This window comes from Ursus maritimus, unplaced genomic scaffold (assembly GCF_017311325.1).
Source record: "Ursus maritimus isolate PB19 unplaced genomic scaffold, ASM1731132v1 scaffold_15, whole genome shotgun sequence".
Lineage (NCBI taxonomy): Eukaryota > Metazoa > Chordata > Mammalia > Carnivora > Ursidae > Ursus > Ursus maritimus.
In genome coordinates this window covers 4462907-4483833 of record NW_024423897.1, presented here as the reverse complement: position 1 = coordinate 4483833, position 20927 = coordinate 4462907, and the positions used below count along the sequence as shown (strand labels likewise).

At 39.6% G+C, this 20927-nt stretch overlaps 1 protein-coding gene across 5 annotated transcripts in view; it reads right to left on the bottom strand.

Annotated features, from left to right (window-relative positions):
• FBXW11 (F-box and WD repeat domain containing 11) overlaps window positions 1–20927 on the bottom strand; it is a 118007-nt gene that overhangs the window by 15383 nt on the left and 81697 nt on the right. For all 5 annotated transcript variants that reach the window (XM_040630294.1, XM_040630295.1, XM_040630297.1 and 2 more), the window contains 5 exons: window positions 14743–14929; window positions 13782–13872; window positions 6167–6304; window positions 2573–2691; window positions 1293–1542 (listed from right to left, as the gene is read on the bottom strand). In XM_040630294.1, coding sequence (XP_040486228.1) covers window positions 1293–1542; window positions 2573–2691; window positions 6167–6304; window positions 13782–13872; window positions 14743–14929 — 785 coding nt within the window. The remainder of the gene's footprint in view (window positions 1–1292; window positions 1543–2572; window positions 2692–6166; window positions 6305–13781; window positions 13873–14742; window positions 14930–20927) is intronic.

Sequence of the window (20927 nt, the reverse complement as noted above, 5' to 3'; positions counted from 1 at the left end):
GCTAGAAACTAGACACTAGAATGCTAACTAGTGCTGCTCATAAGAAGGTTTTCTGAGCCAAATCCAAGCACTCGCATATTGCTGGTGGGATTTTAAAATGGTATAGCCACTTTGGAAAAAAGTTTGGCAGTTCCTCAAAATGTTAAACCCAGAGTTACCTTCCAAGAGAACTGAAAATTTATGTCCGTGCAGAAACTTGTACACAAATGCTTATGGCAGCACTGTTCATAACAAATAAAAAGTGCAAGCCACCAAAATGTCCATCAACTGACGGGTGGACAAACGGAACGTGGTACATCCACAGTGGAATTTCGTTCAGTCGTTAGAACGAACGACGTACTGATACATGCTACAATATTCACGGATGAACCGTGAAAACACTGCACGAAGTGCAAGAAGCCAGACAGAAAAGGCCACATATTATATGATTACATTTACACGAAATGTCTAGGAGAGCCAAGTCCATGGACAAAAAGTAGATGAGTGGCTGCCAGGGACCAGGGGGCTGACTGTCAATAGGTATGAGGTTTTTACAGAGGGCAGTGAAAATGTCCTGAAACGAGAGATGGCTAACCAACACTGTGACTATACTAATGGCCACTGGATCGCATACATGGTGAATCTTACGGTATGTGAATTCTATCTCAATGAAGTTGTTATAAAACCAGAAGCTAACATTAAAACAAGTTAATATGGATACTGCAGCCAGTGCACCTACCACATCCTGTGAATCACCCCGGACTACAACTGTTCGTCTCATGCCTGCCACCCACCACACGCTGAGCTTCTTGAAGGTAGGGAGGGATGTGGCTTATTCATTGTCGTATCTCCAGCATCCAGCCCAGGCTCTAGGGCATGGCAGGTTCTCAAAATTAAGTAAATAATGAATAAATCAAACCTCAGCTCTGCCACTAACCGGCTGTGTGGTCTCCAGCCCAGTTCTTCACTCTCCGAGCCCCCACTGTAAAATGGAGGCAATACCTACCTCAACAGAGTGCTGGTTTTCACAGTAATGAAAAGCTCCTAGCCCAGAGTATACACGTTCCACAGGTTAGTCGACAGTGTCATTTCACGCAAAAGAGGGCTGCTCTGTATCCTGGACCCATGACCCTTTCCTCCTACCTTGCCCGTGATTCCAGAAGCATGAAGAATGGGACTGCCTCAAGAGATGAAGCACAAATGGAGGAGAATAAAGATCTTGCCAGGTACCAGGTTGGTAAAAGCCACCTCTATTTTCTCTGTGTTCTAATAGGGACAGGAGTAAGCAGAGTTATGACCGAAGACACACTCACTTTGATGGTTCTGTCACCAGAGGCAGACACGATGTATTTATCATCAAAGTCCACTACATTGACAGCAGCGCGGTGGCCAACCAGGACACGGCGTAAAGTGATATCGGTGGCAGAAGCCATGTCCCACACAGCGATGGAGCGATCCTTGGAACAGGTCACCATCAGTCCGTTGCTGAAGCGTAAGTGCAGTACAGCCTCGTTGTGGTGGATCAATGTGTTCAGAACTTCACCCGTGTTCACATCCCAGACTCTAGATGAGAACAGAAAAGCCCAAAGTGTCCTTGTTAAGACAACCAGGAAACGAGTCTAGGGTCTGTGCCCTGGGCCCATTCTTAGTAGTAGGCTGGAGAGGTATAAGCTTCACTTGTATTTGGTGACTGGGATCTGACACCTCAAATCACGCTTAAAAGGAGCCCCCATCAGCAATTATTCTATTTGCTGAGAAGTACTGAGAGGGCTTCAAAAAAGGAACAATCCTGGCTCTGCCCAGGTTTAGGTTTATTTAAAGTCGGGTATTCAGGGACAGTGCTTGTACACTTGTGTTGAGGACAACAAAATGATTCTTCAACTAGATGGGCTCCGCAGGGAGTCTGAGATGACAGGGGAAGGCGTTCACTTGGCAGCTGGGGAATTGAGGACAGTTTCCAAGCTTAAGGTTCTTCTTGATCTTTGACAGGCCTCTGAGTCTCTTATTTATCCACTGCAAACTAGAGACTGTAAGTCATGACATCTCATCAATTTCCACACTCATCTAGTTACCCAGCTGCTTTATGGACAAAGCCAGCATCCCAACTGCTTCATCCATGATATATACAGGGTTCTCAGGGGCAGCCCTTTCACGCCATAGCTTTTCTGTAAACCCAATCTCCCAAGAGGACAAGTTCACACACAGCAAAGGAGAAAAGACGCAGGCTTATATGGCAAAAGTAGTGGCCTAGAAGCATTGAGTCCAAGAAAGGATACTAAGCATGCTGGTGACTTTTTCAAATATCTGGAGCATGGTCTCCCAGGAGAAAGCTAGCCTAATACTTGGTAATGTGCTTTTATATGAAAGTACACTGCCATCTCTGTAACATACAGCAACAGGAACAGCACCTACTTAAGAGAAGTTAGCTTTGCAGCCTACTTTGTTCAAATAAACCTACACCTAAAAAGTGGTTTTGAAATACAACATAAACACACATATACAAAGTATGTGTGCGCTTCTACCAGAAAAGGTGCAATCTCAGTCTTCTCATGGAAGGTATGTGAGTTCAGACCAGTGAAGCCAAATCACTCACCTCACTGTAGAGTCTGAAGAACCAGTCACAATGACACGTTCATCATACTGGAGACAAAGGACAGAGCCAGTGTGTCCTGTTAACACTTTCAAACATTCCAAGCTGGTTTTATCCCAAATCTATTGAGACAAGATCAACCACAAAGAGTGATTTAGTGTATCACATTCTGATAAATGTGTTTGTCTCTGAACTATAAAATAAAACAGACCTGTGTTATAGTAAATAAGAGCAGTTAAACTTCAAACAGGTGGAAAATGACAAAAAGGGAAGAGGCAATATTGAATAATTCCAAAGTAGATGTACTATTTTGCTTACTTTGTCACTCTAATGATTGTACTTATTACATTTAACAGCCTTATAAGGGGAATTTTTGAACTCTGAAAACAGCTGGCTTATCCTCTGAAAACAAGGTGACAGTATCTATTAGGAGCCTTTAAACACGCATACCCCCTAACCCATTATGTTTATTTATAAAAATTTTAAAATAAAAAATGTTGGACATTTTAGAAAAATTTCAAAGTAAACTATGAAGTTTTTAATGAAAGAATAGAATGCTTTATTACAGTAATGGTTTTTAAAAACCAGAACAAAAGCCATCTATATAGTGACATAACCAGTATGTATGTATATTTTAAAAAAGAAAAACACAGAAGGCAAGAAAATGTTAGTAATAGTTGGTTTTGTTCTCTGAGTGCGCTTTTTCTCCCTTCTTTTGCTCTTTCCAATATTTTCCAAGTCAATACTGTCCCCATATAATGGGGGATGAGAAATCTTTTTTTTAAAAGATTGGATTTTTAAAAATAGATTGTGTGGACCTATTTCTTCCCTTGTAAAATAATACTATCATGATTTACAGCGTCCATCAAGTTTACTGCACATAGCCAAGATACAACAAGTGATGCAGACATTTAACTGTCTTTCTACAACAGCAAGGCTTGCTTCTAATTTCTGACCAATTCGAACCAATTACTTTGAAAGAATGATTAGTGGGGTGCCTGGGTGGCTCAGTGGGTTGAGTGTCCAACTCCTGATATCAGCTCAGGTCTTGATCTCATGATCATGGGTCTGAGCCCCACACTGGGTTCCACGCCCAATGTGGAGCCTACTTTAAAAAAACAAAACAAAACAAAACAAAAATCTTTTTTTTTTTTTTTGGAAGAGTGATTAGTGATCCAGGATTGGTACAGAATGAAGTACAAAAAGTTTCCAACCACTGGTCTAGATGATCTCTCTAAAACACACCTCTGCTCTACTGTTTATGGCTTATAAATCAAATGCATGCCCATTTTAAATTAAACACAGTATACCTCTATGAACAGAATTCTTTAGAAACACATCCAATGTAAATGACGTGTAAGCCCATGGCCAGCCTACGCTTTGACAAGGTCCTTATAAACCATTTTTATCTATTCCTTAAAGGATAATTGCCAAAATTATTATTAATTAAATTAATTAAACAGTGGCCACAGGTTATCAGGGCTATCGTGGTCAAATATGTTTTGGAAGTCAGGAAACACCGGATGTCTCTACTGAAGACCTTCTCAGAGTCTTTCTATGCCACTCTATCCTGTAAATTTCTAAGAAGGAGGTACAGCACGCAGTCAACTTGAGGACAGACCAACGGAAATTATCCAGAAAAGAGAGGAGAAAAAAAGATTGGAGAAAAAAAAATGTAAGACAATATCAAAAGATCTAGTATTTATGTAATGAGAGTCTCAGAAGGAGACAGAAAGAAAATGGTGCAGAAAAAATATGGGAAAAATAATGGCCAAAGACTTGAAATTTGGTGAATGAAAGACATAAATATAGATTCAAAAAGCTCCATGAAAGACTTCCTAGATATGACATCAAAAGCATAATCCAGAAAAGAAAAAAGTGGTATATGACACTTCATTAAAATCAAAATCTGCTCTATGAAAGATATCCTTGAGAAAATGAAAAGACAAGACTGGAAGAATATACTTGCAAAACATATATAAAAAAAAGGAAAGAACTCTCAAAGTGCAATAATATGAAAACGAAGAACCCATTTTAAAAATGCACCGAAGATCCAAACAGATACTTCACCAACAAATACACAGATGGCAAAAAAGCACAAGAAAAGATGCATGTTATCATCAATCGTTGGGGAAATGTAAATTTTTTTTTAAGATTTTATTTATTCATTCGACAGAGAGACAGCCAGCGAAGAGAGGGAACACAAGCAGGGGGAGTGGGAGAGGAAGAAGCAGGCTCCTAGCGGAGGAGCCTGATGTGGGGCTCGATCCCAGAACGCTGGGATCATGCCCTGGGCCAAAGGCAGATGCTTAAAGACTGAGCCACCCAGGCCCCTGGGGAAATGTAAATTTAGACCAAAATGAGGTATGTCTACATACCTGTTAGAATGGCAAATATCGAAGGGGGGGAAAAAACTGAGAATACCAAGGGCTGCCAAAGAGAACTCTCATACACTGTTGATAGGAACATAAAATGGTATTGCCACTTTGAAAACCAGCTTGGCCATTTCTTAGCAACAATACCACTCCTACATTTTTACTGAAGTGAACTGAAAACCTATGTTCTGGCAAAAACTGGCGTACATGTTTATAGTGACTTCATTTGTAATTGTGAAAACTGGAAACACGGATGTCCCGCAACAGGTAGATGGATAAACACATTGGGGTACACCCATAAACTGGATTACTACTCAGTGACAAAAAGGAATCAACTATTGCTAAATGATGAATCTCAAATGCACCATGCTAAGTGTAAGAAGCCAGACTCAAAGGCTACATACTGTGTGAGTCCATTTATAGGATATTACCTAAAAGGCAAAAGTGTAAGGGCAGGAAAAAAAGATTTTAAAAAAGGTCAGCACCTAGAGGGAAGAATTAAACACAAAGGGGCTGAATAAGGGAACTTTTGGGGATAATGAACTGTTTTATATCTTGATTTTTGTTATGGTTACACAATTCTTTGTGCTTGTCAAAACTCAAAACTTTATACCGAAAAGAGTGAATTTTCCTGAATGTAAATTATAACTTGAAAAAAAAGAACAGTAAAAAAAAAAAAAAAAACCCCACGATGTTTTCTTAAATATGAGAAAATAAGCTACAAACAGTATAAAACAAAATCTGTCAGATCAGCTGCCAAACATTAAACACAGAGAAATGATCCAGTTTATCTACTATTGAAAAGTGAATTAAAACATACAAATATAAATTGCTCTATCATTCTTTTGTGTTATCATCTGAGCCTCTGTCAGCACCCATAAAAGGTAATGACTTTGATTTACAGGCAAGTTAGCAACACTTCCACCAGCTAGCAAAGTCAGCAAGAGCCCTGTGACACTGAGATATTTTCAATGTGCACCGAAACACAGAATATAGAGTGTGAATGTGCTTAGAGAAGGATAAGAAGTGAGACAATCCAGGGGTCTGGTGTTAGTACAGCGAAATACTCTGGCTCTAGTTTTTTAGAACCACACTGAGAGCTGCCAAGATGGAGTGGAACAGATAAAAAAACAATCTGGAGTAAACGGAGAGATTCAGTGATCTAGTGTCTAACACATAACCACAATTCTAAAAATACTACATACAAAATACAGTCATTCACCTTAATAGAATTATCTCGTAGGCCACTGATAATTTTTTCATCATCATACTGTAAACAGTAGACACCTTTACTATTTTCAGAGCGGCACTGAATCCTTTGCAAGTTGTGTCGTCCACACCGCCAGTTAGATTCTATAGTCTAGGGGAGGAAAGGAGGAAACAGATGAGTTTTTGTGAATCAACTATTCTATTAGGCTTCAGACTTTAGTGTTGCTTCCAGGAACAGCATACCAGATACCCCATCTTGGTCTGCATAACTGTCTGTGGATAGGAATCATGCTCTTTTCCAAGTAAGACATTATTAGCCCAAGAGTGTTTTTTCTCAAACGCTCCCTGACTGTCTGGCAACCATCATAGGATTTCCAATGAGTTTAGGTTGGGTTTGAAAAAAAATGGCCTAGACAGAACTCAGTATGTTTAAAGAATGCCTTTTGCACCCAAAACATACAAATAAACAGTAACTCACTGGGTCACTCTCTAATGCCAATTAAAATATTTGGCAGAAGACCACCACCACCATTAAGCATATACTGACAATCTATGTACCCATCCAAAGCATTGTCTTCGTCACTGAGAAAAGGTTTTGAACAACCATTACATGCCAACTACTACAGAAAAAATTTTATTTGGTATCCGCTTTTAATCTTCTCCCAGACTGAAAGGTCCTTTAGAATAAGAATGGCACATTTCCACCCCGGATTCTCATTCTTTCATCATTCATGCAACATTTACCAAGATGCTCCCTTATTCCACAATACTGACTGTGCTAGGCACTAGGGATGAAAAAAACAGGAAGCATACTGCTTTCAAGGGAGCTAACCACTCGAGGCACACAGGTATCTGGAACTGGATATACTCTAAACATGTTTATTTGGCTAAATGATCCACACATTAACCTTGGAAGGATGTCCGTATTATTTCCCTTTGGTAAATATGGGAAGAGTTTAATTTTCTGAGGCCCCAAAACTAGTAGCTGGACTAGCTGGAAATTATCCCCAGTTCTTCCTGACACGGAGTCCATGTTTTCCACTGAAATATACAGTGCCTATAAAGAAGCCTAGTCCTAGCTACTGAGGCAGTGAACACAGAGCATAAGATCAGTAACAATTCCAGATAAAATATGAGTGTCAAATGAGTGATTAAAACTGTAAGTGCTGTAGGACACTTACATGAGATAAACAGACCTATGGCTTCACACCGGTGGGGAAAGTTTAAGGAGAAAGTGGGTCATGCCCAGAGCACTCAAAGACCTAACCTTTGGTAGTGGATAGGAGGCATTTTCAGGATCAAAGGACACAGTATTTCCACTAAGAACCACCAAAGTGTAAACTCCAAATCCTGGAAATTAGGGGGCACACTGGACTAAAATAACTGGTTACATCTGAGTTCAGGATATAGTTTGAAAGATTATCTCTGAGTAGTTAATTATCCGAGCAGCTAAAAGTTTAATTAGTTGCTTTGCTGAAGAAAGGTGACAGATCTCATCTTCATTCACAGTAAGCACTTACTTACTGGCTCTGCTGACTTCTAACAAACTGTATTTCCTCTTGCGTTGAAGGCGGTATGCTTCTGTGTGCTCTAAAATGTTAAAAATCTACTGAAATGTTATGTGCCAGGTACTATGCTTTCATAACACTATGCTATGTGTTTTAAATATTTTATAGCCAATTTAATCATCACAACTCTGAAGCTGAATTTATTGTCCTCGTTTCACAGAAAAAGAAACGAAAGACTGGAAATGGTGATATACATATGCCTAAAAGGAAAATGTTTCATCATTTGTGGCCTTTGTACTTCGCACAGGAGCCTGGAAATCTAACCCCTGCCCTCAAAGAGCTCCTATGCACAGCCCTGAGAGAGGGCAGGATCACATATTTCCAACACCCACGGGAGGAAGGCAGTGCCACGGAGACGCCAGGAGCGCGAGAACCCTCCTCTGCCCATCTGCTACCAAGTCAGAGCCTCTTAGGCAGCGTCATCGTTTCTAGTAAGTTTGTAAAATGTGAGAAATAAAAGCACATTCCAAAACCAAAAAAAAAAAAATTAACTCACCCCACCTCCGCTACCGCTACTGACACAGGTAACAATCCGTCGTATAAGCAACTTTTTGAAAAGGGGTCCAGAAAAAAAGACTTACTTAAACTGAACTCAATGCTTAAAATCATTTAGAGAACTCACATATTTTTAGATAGTGCCTGAGCCCCCCCCCAGCAAGCTAAGTATACCAGGAAAATGCTGACTTAGGAGACAGATGTAGCGGTAACAAGTCTTACTCACGGCCAGTGACTCCTGGCAGCGGTCACTGATGTTCAGGCCACCCCCTATGAGGGCCCAGAGTTGCTCCAGGATGCGTGACTCCATATAAACCCAAAGTATTACCAAGTTATGTAATATATCTTTTATGTGTATATATGTATGTATATGTATACACACACACATACATGTATATGTATGTATATATATACACACATATATATATATCAGGTTATTTTTAAAATTCATATAGCTGCTTTCAGTTACAAAATAATCGCTTTAAAATATTGAATCAGTAAGTAGCTTTGTTACTCTATATGTATCAATGCAAAAGAAAAGTACATTCACTATCACATGGGAGACTGAAAAAAATAATTTCATGTAAAAAGAGGAAGTCGAGGAATCCCCATACCGAAAAGAATTTCCTCCATGCTCTCCCCCTCTCCTGGAAAATATTTTCTAGAACTGGGTGACTTGATTACAGTCGTTTACTGGACCTAAAGATAAGCAGAGAGGACTGAAGACGAGCTGGGGTGAGGCAGTTGTCAGCCTGGGGTGCACACATTCCCGGAGATGTCTGGACAGAGAACACCACCCGATGTGAAAGGCTGAGCCATACCGTTGATCTCTGGCCCTCAAACAAGAAGCAGAGGCCAGGACCTCTCAAATGCTCTGCTAGATAACAGGCTCTTGTTCTAAGTTGAACGGAAGTTAAGAAATAGGAAATGGCTTAGCTTCTCAACATTCAGAAAAGAGACTAATGTTCTAAAATACAATTCTGAATTTAAAAAGAAAAGGACTGCCAGATAATTCTTGATAGGTCATTTTAGGAAGCTCCCACTTAGGGCTGTGTTAAAAAAAAATTAGTAAGTTCCTGAATCCCCAAACACCTGTAGTTTCTGTCTCAAAATGCCAAGACAGGGACACTAAACCAGTTCCGGGAGCTGATCGTTTTGCTGCACACCAATCTCACGTAATTCCTAAGACTTCACTCTTCTCAATTCCCCAGGCCACCCACAAAAGAAAGCAGCACTCTCTGCTGACTGTGCCTGCCCAAAATACTACCTACCACCATATTTGAAGACCTCAACTCTTACTAGAATGCTTGTAAGCCAGGTCTTTTAAAAACAAATAAATAAATAATAAAAAACTAGGCCTTTAAAAATGGAAGGCAGCCCACTGTGGTACAGAAAATACCTAAGTCAGTTAGCAGCTTTGGCAAAATGAGATGGGACTGTCTGAACTGCAGTTTCCTCCTCTGTAAAAATGGGAAAAATAACATCTACTTCCTCAAAACTGTTGTAAGGATCAAATGAGCTTACATATGTAAAGTACTCGTCACAGTGCCTCAAATGACAGCAGACATGTTCTTCCTCGTTTGCGGAGACCATGGACCAAAATGAGTAGGCCATGACCAAAAAAATCGTCTCACCAAAATGTCAGGAATGGCTGTCTCGGTCTAGGCTGATATTTAATGCTGCTAGCCCGAGCCCTCTCTAACCATTCCCAGGAAGAGCCTCAGCCTTCCAACGCAATTCAACTATGAACTCCAGCAGCCGGGATACAAGGCATACACAGGTGCACCTCTTTAATTATGCAGATACCTGCCATTTCGCTTCGACATCATGTGATATGGCTACTGTAGAGGAATATTTCGTGTTTTTGAGAACTTGTAAAATCCCCTTACCCTGTGCAAATTTTCAAAATACTGGGAAAGCAGCCATGATACACAGAGTATACAGAGGCATTTAAATTGGCAATAGAGTGAAAACAGATGTCTGAGTATGGAGGAATAACATTATTTTTAGAAGCCTAAACACAACTGGGTGGGTGGGCAAGTTTCAGCATTTTCTGGTCAGGACAATATTAATATCAAGTTTGCAAACCACAAAAAAGCTCCCCACTTTCCCTGAATAAAATGTGGTTTATTAAAAGGTGCGATACAACACACCATCATCTTACCAGTGGTCTATTCCGAGGGGAGTGCTTCAAAGGCTTTAATCCAGTGAATAAAGAGGGAAAAGACACATTACATGAAAGAGTTTGCCACTATTCTGAGATGGCAACAGAAAAAATCCAAGTGCAAGACACAGAATTCTGATTGACTGGAGCCTATTATAACGACTTCCATCTCTGCTGCGAGACGCTTGGCGGGGGCGGGCATGGTAGAATGAAAAGACCATGAGCTGTGGACTAAGAATCTCAGTTTTGATAATTTGAGGGTTAAATTAAATCACTGTGGCAAAGTATCTAATAATAAGCTCAACAGTAACAAGAAGAACAACTGAGACTCTAGATAGTAGAGGAAATATGGCTGCTTCCTTTAGGAATGTGCCTCAGGTTTTCCAGGAATTCCTTCTCACCTCAGAGGTACTCTAAACCTTCTCTTCTCTCTGTGTGGCAAGAACACCCATGAGAGATGAACCTTTGCAGAAAGCTAAGAATTCTTATTTATTCTCCCCAGACTTCATCTCTCACATCTTCACTTCCTGAATAATGGGGATTGGCCACACTAAGCTAGATCCTCAACTTTTTTCTTAAAAATTAGCCAATTTCTGATAAGTCAATGTAGAAGGGCAAGGTCATCTGCTCAGCAAAGTCAAATCTGGAAATGGACAGATGTCAGGAGCCAGTACATGAAATAGAGGTGTCAAAGCACAACGAGAAAAAGGTGTTGTGAGCTGGCAACTTTGCAAAGCACACGGGAACCACACAGAGACTCCGCAGCTGTGTATGGGCAACTGGGCAGGGGACACAAACATCCACTTAGCATTCAGGGTGTAATTTATCTTTCAGCAATGTGCTTAAAACCCTTTAAAACACTATCTTTCCCATAACTGGAACTAAAACAGGCCAATTAATCTTATCTTAACTCATACCCTTTTTTCAAGGATGCTGAGTACGCACACCATCGGGGAAAGATGAGAAGATCACCTTGCAAAGTCCATGGGCGTGCAACAACATACCTCTTTCTCCTTCACCTCCTGAATTTTCCACTTTGAAAACGACAAACAACAACGCTAAGCCTAAAGTTAGGCAATCTCAGTTAAACTCCCATCTCTTCTCTTAGTCTTAGTTTCCCCTTGTTACAGATGGGGATAGTATGTACCTTATAAAAATTAAATGCAATAGTCTATGTAAGTCACCCAACACAGTTCATGGTATACTGCAAAGGATCAAAAGAGGGTACTATAATTATTATATTCTGCCGTAAGAGTTTCATACCAGCCACATGGTCAAGAGCCAAGCCCTTCAGTCTCCCTTTGTTTGATCCATAGATCACTGATACAACTCTCTACATGTGTGTCCACCCTGGACAGAGTACAACATACTCCCAAAACAGAGGAAAAGAACTCTATTTTGATGAGGTACCAGTGATCCACAGTACAGAAAGTTGTATTAAGTGCAGAAGAATGTAAGGCTGATCATAGACTCTGTTCCTCGCTGGCTGTGTGATCTGGGGCAAGCTATTTAACCTGGTGGAGTCTCGGTTTCCTTCACTTTAAATAAGACCACAGCCTACCTTTCGAGGTATTGTTCAGAGTGTTAAATGAAAAAGTATATTATAAAATGCTTCACAAAGTATCTAGCACAAGTAAACACTCTAATATGTGTGATACATTATTTTATATATATATTACTACTATTCATGAATATACCAAAGTATAAAACATTATCCCTTACACTAAGAGATCTAGCCCACAAAAATCTGGAGGAGACTCTTGTGGCCAGCCACTGGGTTTTCCCAAACCACAGTTTAAGAACCACTGGGCAGACCACCGTGATGTAGAGGTTTTGTATCAAATAGGGTTTTCCCCCATAGCTCCATTTCCCTCACATCTGCCTCCTCCACTAACTTTAAAATGTTATTTCAGCCTGAGGAAATGGTTATGGTAGGTGGTGTCACATACTATCACGCTACACAATACTGAGTTCATACTATCGATTAAAACAGTACTCATAAGGATTAAATAAAATAATCTATGTCACCAAAATCTTCAACCTGATCAAAGTTCTTCCAGAGTTCCCGTTTATTGACTTTAATCATCATCCTTCTCATAACAAAGGACCTGCTAAAACTATTCAAGGAAATTTGGAGATACTCTGTAAAGAATAGTTGAAAAAAAAAAAAGCAGAAAGTAATGTAGTTTCTACTATTTTTACAGAAGCAATATCTGGGTACAACTATCTCAGAGTAAGAGACAGCCCCTCTCCCCTGAAATGCACACATACCAACTTAAAAGATTCAAGTTAACACTGTGTCTGTAGGAGCAATTCATTCTAAGTTTTGAACTGCCAATGGATCAATTAATTCCTAAACTTTATGATTTGTCAGGCAGAAGTTTTATATTATTTAGCCTTCCCTAAAAGATTACTTTACAGCTCATTTTAGGGAGCTGTATACTCAAGACAAGGATTTGTGTTTTAAATATGATACTCTAGTCACATTGAGATTTACCATTAACCTAATCATTCCATCAGTTCACATCTGCCTTAAAGGGGGAGATGTGGACTCCCCAAAAGGCACATGTTTCTCCATTAATGAATTTTGGCATAATAACTTTTATGTCTATCACCTGGGGCAGAGGATTACTTCACATTTGGGAAACTGAGTATAACTTTATGGGTGATACAGCACTGCCTAGCAAAGGCTAAACTTTTCGCCAAGGAGGAAATAGTGAAGTAACCAAGACCTGCCAAGAACACATGTGAAAGAGTTAATGAGAAATGCCTGTGCATGTCTTTCCTGGTTCAAGGAAAAGGGCTAAATAATAAAACTGAACTAATTAGAACACACGAATAATATCAAACATCTCCAATGTTTCCCATCAAGTTTACAGAGTTTTACTGGTCTGGTGAAGTTACACTCACATCCAAAATGGTCCAGGAGCATAATTTGCTCTATAAAACCCACTTAACTATTGCTTAGAATCATATTTGAGTCATTTTTATGAAGAAAGTTATGGGAAATTTACAGAGGAAGCTGAGACTGTGCCTTCTCCAGCTCCCTAGAGATGGCTCAAAAATGTGAAACTGCTGACCTGAGAAACTGCGCCTTGGATTTTGGAAAATTTATCAAATTAGAATAAAAAGCTGACTTTGGATTCAGGTTTTAATTCACTGGCAACCTTGCAGACGTACTTCATGTTGTAGAAAAGTCAGATCATTTTTTACAAAAAGGCATTACCTACTCTGAAGAACGGCTGCAGATTATACAGATTATGACACAGTTGCTTTAAGAGTTCAACTTAAAAAAAACATTACCAGCTCCATGTTTTTAGAGCAAAAAACACTCTAAGGCAACATAAAAAGTTGAGAACAAGACACAAAGAGCCCATAAAACAGATAAATCATAAAGTTACCTCTATATCCTGGATAATCTTTGGGTATAATGACCTATAAAATGAATTGGGAGGGCCATCTGTAGGTCTGTTCTTAAACAGGTACTGATCCCTGGCAAATAAAAACAAACAGATGTTACATTTTTGCACATAAAAGGGTGAATTTTATTTAAACAGGGTGCTTACAAAGATACTGTATCTTCCAAGTCTTTTGACAGTTCAGAAGCAGGATTTCTGACCATTAAATTCACACATTAGACATGAGTGTACTTTAATTTCCAGCTCTGTATCGTAATCCTAGACTTTTATTTTCTGAACACCTAACACATATTAATATACCCCTTCATTCTGTAATTTAATAAAAAGTGCTAATGTAACTTTGTGAAAAACCTTACTTGGTACACATCAAACTTCCTCCCACGAAGAAAATACAGCCCTAATCCTCACTCACACCGCAAACCGTACTCCCATCTCCAACACTCTCTCCATGCTAAGTGGGCCAGGGTATGTAGGTGCACAAAGCTATAAAGCTGGGCGTAAGCTAATGGATTATCTGAAAACTCCTGCCTGCTGTGCCTCCCGTATCTTCAACCAAAAGCAATGACAAATAGCAAAATGGCGTTATTTGACTTTCTCATATTTTCTTATCTATCTTTTGGTAATAGTATCATCACTTAACAATAATGTGAAAAGAAAACCATAAATACATAGCTTTGAAAAGCCAAATTATTCATTCAAACTACGTAATACTTCCTGCGGTTAATACTTGTAAAGGAAATACGCATTGCAAAAGGAATTATTCTAACAGCTTTAACTCCCATCCACCACCCCTCCATCCCCCCACCACTCGAGACCACTCCTCTTTCCCACCTGTTTAAAATGGGCCAACACATTTGGCAAGTATAACTGGTTATTTGAGCAGTCAAACTGACCCTATGTCCAAGAAACTTTTTTCAAGGGAACAAGCAACCCAAGAACTTACCACCCTCTTCTTTCTGAAAGCCCCTTCCATAGAGGGTCAGTGCGCACCATTCGTTCAATCAGCTTCTTCCAAAGCATTCCTTCAGAGATCACTCGCTGCCATTCTTTACATACCAGCTCTGCTGCACACAGAGACCTGGCATCCAGGTAAGAAAGAATGTTTTCTGCTATGTGGTCTAAGCCTTGCTCTACAAAATAGAAAAGGCAGTGAAGGAATGGGAAGGGAGATGGAAATGTACCAGTCACCATTTCTGTAAAGGGAAGACGAATAAAGAAATCCTGAACCAGGTAACATACTTGAGTAATATCAAAAGTTCCGCAGATATACAAGTGCATGAGAACATAAACACATATGCTTCTTTCTGATTCTGAGTTTTTAAGATAAAACTGATGACAGGGCCCCTGGCTGGCTCAGTCAGTAGTGCATGCAACTCTTGGTCTCAGGGTCATTGAGTTTAAGCCACAGGTTGGGCACAGAGCTTACTTTAAAAATATATATATATATATATTTTCGTGGCAACATGTAAAAGCCGATCTTAGACAGTTTTCTATTTGTCAGATATTATGAAAAAAGACTTGTTTACATTTTCTTTTACATAACACTTACAAAACTACTACAGGATAACAATTCCTCAAAATTTACAGATGAGGCACAGAGAGGTAAAGTCCTCAAGGTTTCACAGCTATAGAGTAGTAAAGCCTAGATTGCAACTCTGATCTCTTGCTCCCAAGTTGGTGTTCTTTCCCCCCCTGACTTACCATCTCTCGTAACAAATCATCCTCTTAATACATGACCTATGTGAACGCCTCGGGGCCACGGAGACAAAAAAGGTGAAACACTGACACAGCTTAAAAAGCTTATGAAAAGTTAACGACAATCTAAGAGTTAAAGTCAAGTCTCCTTAGATTTATTTTTGTCAATCATTCCTTCACCTTCTTACGGAGGTAAAATCCTTAAAAGCAAGAACCATACATACCTACAAATTCTTCAACCTTAAGAGGCTTATCCCACACAATGCAAGGATCCTCCCAAAGACAACCAAGATTCAGTGTCTGCCTGACTGCCATCTAGTAAAGAAATCACCGTGGTCAACACTGTGGCCACCTGCAAACTCCCACCGTGTGGATATAGGCAAGGCCTCTGTAGCTACAAAAATAAAGCTCACCCCTAGGCCTACAGCAGTGGTGGGAACACTAAACATATAGGCAGAAAATTCCAATTTCAAGTCTGGGTTCACCATGTAGCAGTTCTTTGACATGAAACAAACATTAAATATAACTAGCTCTTGGTCTTTCACTGTTATAAAATGGTAATCACCTGTAACCATTGTCCTTTCTCACGCCACCAGTGAGAATCAAATGAAAGAATCTTATGAAAAGATTTTAAAGACAACAAGGCACCATACAAGATTAATATTTGCTCTTTCTCTCAAGATAAATAGAAGCCATGTAGCAGCACTAACTTGGCAGGATACAGGTAAGTCTTTGAATTTTCAGAGCTCAGGTTCTCATCTGTATAAGATGGGGAAATAATAATCTCTATTTTGAAAATATCAAGATGAGATGATGCATTAAAATGCTTTACCAACTAATGTCGTCTTCAACTCTGAGAATGACACTTTATACTGTTGACTGTGGTTTACAAGCCTTTCATATACTAATTGTCCTACTCTGGTCTAGATCTAATACTAGCTCTGATGTGATCATGAAGACTACACCGAAACCATGATCTTTTCTTGTACATGTCATTATATGACAGTTGGTACAAAGATTACATTGCCTTTATCTAGTAGTCCTATCACAGTAGATTTCTAAAGATGGCAGTTAAATTAAAGAAATTCCTAGGCCTGTTCCCCAAAAATATCTATTTTTAAAAATTCCCCCTAGTTCTGTATCTGTATGGCTAATGGAGAGACAAAGGGCAGGAATAAATTCGTGCAGGAATTTATAGTTATCCTTGCTATAATTCACCTTTGAAGCTTGATCTGACCCCCCATGTCAGCCTCTAGAGTTGTGATTCTGTCCTCCAGAAGAGTGGGTATTCCACACCAAAAATGTGCATGATGGTCAAATGCAGTTAAGTCTTCATCCCAAGTTCTTGGCAAACATGTTAAATGGATCAGAACCAAGGACAGCACCAATGATTCTAGATATTTCTATCCAGGCTTCCGTGGGTCCATTCATGAAATACTCACATATACCAATACTGAGCCACTGGTTCTGTAATGATCTGGATGTACTATTGTCCAGCCCACATCTCTCTATTCAGTATTTGAGTATTTGGACAAACTCTGCCCCATATAAAGACCCTACCACCTTTACCTTTTTTTTTACATCATTCTTCTGACCCACTAATCTGATAACCTTATCCCCCTCCCCCACCCCAATGGTATGGCTATACTTTGTATTCTTTAACTGGTGCTTACTACATAAAGTTGGTATCGCATTTTTTATTTACAAGTTGGCAAGTAGCTGATGTGTCCTTTTTTTAAAACATATATAACCCAAGTTCATTACAGAAAAATTATAAAATCCATATAAGCAAAAAATTTTTAATCCCTAAATCCTCTCAGAGATAAAGGCTCCAAACATCTGTATACTCCCTTCTAGGCTTAGGCAACTCTGCAGGGCCTTTTCAGCTGCAAATTATTTAACTTGGATAATCCATTTTAAAGGTCTGCTAGACTGTAACAAATTTATCAGCCAACAGCCCCCAAATACACCCACCTCTACTTCTCCAGTTTTTAAAACCAAGAAAAGTGCCCATCCCAGGGTGCTACCTACCATGCAGGGCTACCAAACACAGCTGTACAAGTTTACTGTAAAGGGCACAACTGGACCAGTAGCTCTGCTTCTCCTCAGTGTTCCACAATTCTGAAAATCACAACTACAGGGTCTGTCACTATCCCGGCACACACTATCGTTAGGTCTGCTGGTTTATGGGGGCTTTGGTTTCCTTTTTGTTTATCTCCATGATCATGTGCCCCTTTCTTCCATCTTCATTTAAAATCAGGGAAGTCCTGCTTGTAGCTCTCCACTGCTAGGACTAACAAATCAGTAACAAGAATTTCACATTTCAGGATCTCTCAGACCTCTACATTCATATTTTCTTGTAATGTCTCTAGTCATGGGCTAATAGATTTAGCTCTTCTCTGAATTTTTCTAATTCTGGGTACTTACCTATCTTCTAGTTTCTACACATCCTATGAGAACACAGTCACCTTTCAAGGTCTAGGTTATTGCCCTATCATCAACCAAACCCTAATTGGTTATAAACACACCCCTAACCAATTTCCCTCGTGAGTCCCCTGCTCTCTAAGAGAGGGAATGAATAGGAGACAAGAATGCTTCAGATCGTTACTTTCTCATTGCAACTTCCTCAATGACTGCAACATCCTCATGGTCTGACTATGAACTGGGAAAGTAGCATCCCAAATCTTCCACCTGCCTGGGTGGTCTAGGAGCTGTTCTCAGAAGCCTGTGCAGTTGTAACTGAGTCACTTAGGGCAAGTGATTTTTTAAAACAAATAAACAAAAACAACAAGCAACAAAAACAGATTCCCTGGACATTTTTTCTGGTCTACTGAATAAGAATCTTTAGATGGTGAGTACCAGGAATCTCTATTTTTAAGAAGTGCCACCAGATAATTCTGAAAGGTTGAGAACTACTGCTTTATAGCCATGGTACCCTTTTTAGTCCTCTTTGATTTTTTCCCCCTTCAATAGTTCACCATGAGACTATCGCTGAGCTTCTGCATAAGAAAATCTCTAACACATATTTCCTCCTCTTTCAGATGCCATCACTCCAATTCAGTAACATCTCTATGACATTTACTTTCCTCGGATAGTATTTTAAATTCATACCCCCATTCTAGGAGGCAGCATGTTTTAGTCTCTTGGTAAATGCACTGGCTGTAGAGTCAGATAGCCCGGGCTGAAGCACATCAGTTCTCCTTTTTGGATCTAAGTCTTCCATAAAATAAAAATGATATTAAATGGCTAAAGCAGATGATCTGATATAGTCTGCACAGTAACCCTCTGGGACAGCTACTCTCAGTATGCTCATTTCCTGAACTACTTAGCCTTGCTGGGAAAGTTAACAGGAGGAGGTTATTAAGGAGCCAGATACAGAATTGGTTCTTGCTAAGTGTCAGTCTCTGTTCTCCTTCCCTCATCCCTAAATCCCCTTAGCTGATATCACTGGTCAAAGAAGCTAAGCAATGTTGCTCTTCTTTGTTTTTTTCTGCAGAGAAAATGTTGCATACCTTCTCTAGCAAAGCACTAAGCCCACTCTTGGCGTAAGTCTCACGTTCCCTTAAATGTTTAGGGTATAGGAATCCCACCACCTCTATCTGAACACCTTAGAAGAGCTATCCCCGGAGCCATGCAGGCCATGTAACTTTCTTGTTTCAAGCCTATTCAGGACAAAGAAGTTACTTAAGTAAGGTGGTCCATTTGCTCCAGCTACAAAGTCCTCTGAGGTGTTAAAACTAAGCATTTCTTAGGTACCAATATCTGGCTCTCTCTGACTCTATCTTGCTGAGACCCCCATCTCCCACCACCACCCCCCTTCCCAACGCAACAAGAGGACACATTATGGTTTCAGAAAATGAGGCCAGAATACGGCACACACAACGCTGAAGAAGTGCTTCTGTTGCTAATTATAGGCACCAGATGAAGGTCTGGGAAAATTTCAATAATATATTAAAACAATTAAAAGGCACAAATTTCAAAGCTCAATATGTAAATAACACTATATCAAAATGAAACTCAACTGTATAATGTCAGTTCAATGCCCTTGACTACAGCCAGTTTTAACACAGCTGCTTAGATCATACAATTACAGTAACTTTTATTATTTTAGAAACACATTTCGAAGAGCAGCTGCAAAGAAACTTCCTCCCCCAGCCACTCCTGTGTCCCTTCCTAGTCACAGACCTAGTTGTAAAATCTGAAGTCAGAAACCTTTTGAAAGAAAAAACAATGCTGACAGCAACAGTACGTCAATGGATGCCTTTAACTTGGAATATACGGACCAAAGATTCAGACGGAATTGAACTGAAATGACACTCAGGTCACAAAGTCCAACATTTTGTTGTACCAAAAAAAGTGGAACAAACACCTACCTATATGATGTCAAGATGAATCAATTCAAAAATTAGCGGGTGAATAATTAAAACTTCCTGGCAACAAATCTTATTACCTCTGGAGGAGCAGGTGTTTCCTGCCTCTCCAGGCTTTTTTTCTTTCTTTCTTTTTTTCTTTCTTTCTTTCTTTTCTTTCTCTTTCTTTTTCTTTTTTTTAAAGCTACCATCTTCAGAATACCCACCAGATGTCAGGCATATTACATACATTGTTTTTAATCTTCACAATATTCCATGAAGTATTATTATTATTCCCACACAGAAAAGGAAACTGAGGTTCTAAAAAGTGGGCTTATATAACTACTAAGTGCAGAGGCTGGGATTCAAATTTAGGGGCTGTGTAAATCCAATACTCCAAGCTCTTTCCACTGTCATGCTGGTCTTCGGCCCTGCATCCAGCCTAAAAAGCCTTAGCTACGCCCTGGCTCTTCCCCATCTCCCAAGACCTTTGATCTAGTCTGTCACATTCACAGTCCATAACGGTTTATCACCCTTACTTGGGGATAAGACAAATGAATAAACCATGGCCAGGAAGCTAAGTGTTTCCAAGTTCTTACTTGCCGAGCCACCTCACCAAAAGGATCGCCAATGCTTATCATCCTCTTTGAAGTACAATCTGCCTCTACTTCAAATGGTATAAATTTTCCCTTTAACAACAGTTCTCACAAACCACAAACTTAGCCTGCAGAAATTGACATTGCAGACTAAACATTTACCATGATTTTTAGAAAAGCATATCATAATTATCACTTTTTCCACTGAACCAAAAGGAGCCAGAGACCACAAACATTTTCCATTTTCCCTATACTGACAGGTATGATATTCACAGTAAGCATTTAAAAGCGAGAACTATAGACAATTTTTATAGAATTAATGGTTTCTACAATCAAAAGAAGTCTTAAGTTGACAGTTTCAACAGAGGATAACTTCAAACTCAAGATCATCTACAGTAAAAGTTAAACACCAAACTAGAATAGTGATTAGTAAGTTGCTCCACACATTATTAAATGTAAGTATGAACATACACATGGACCTGTTTCTT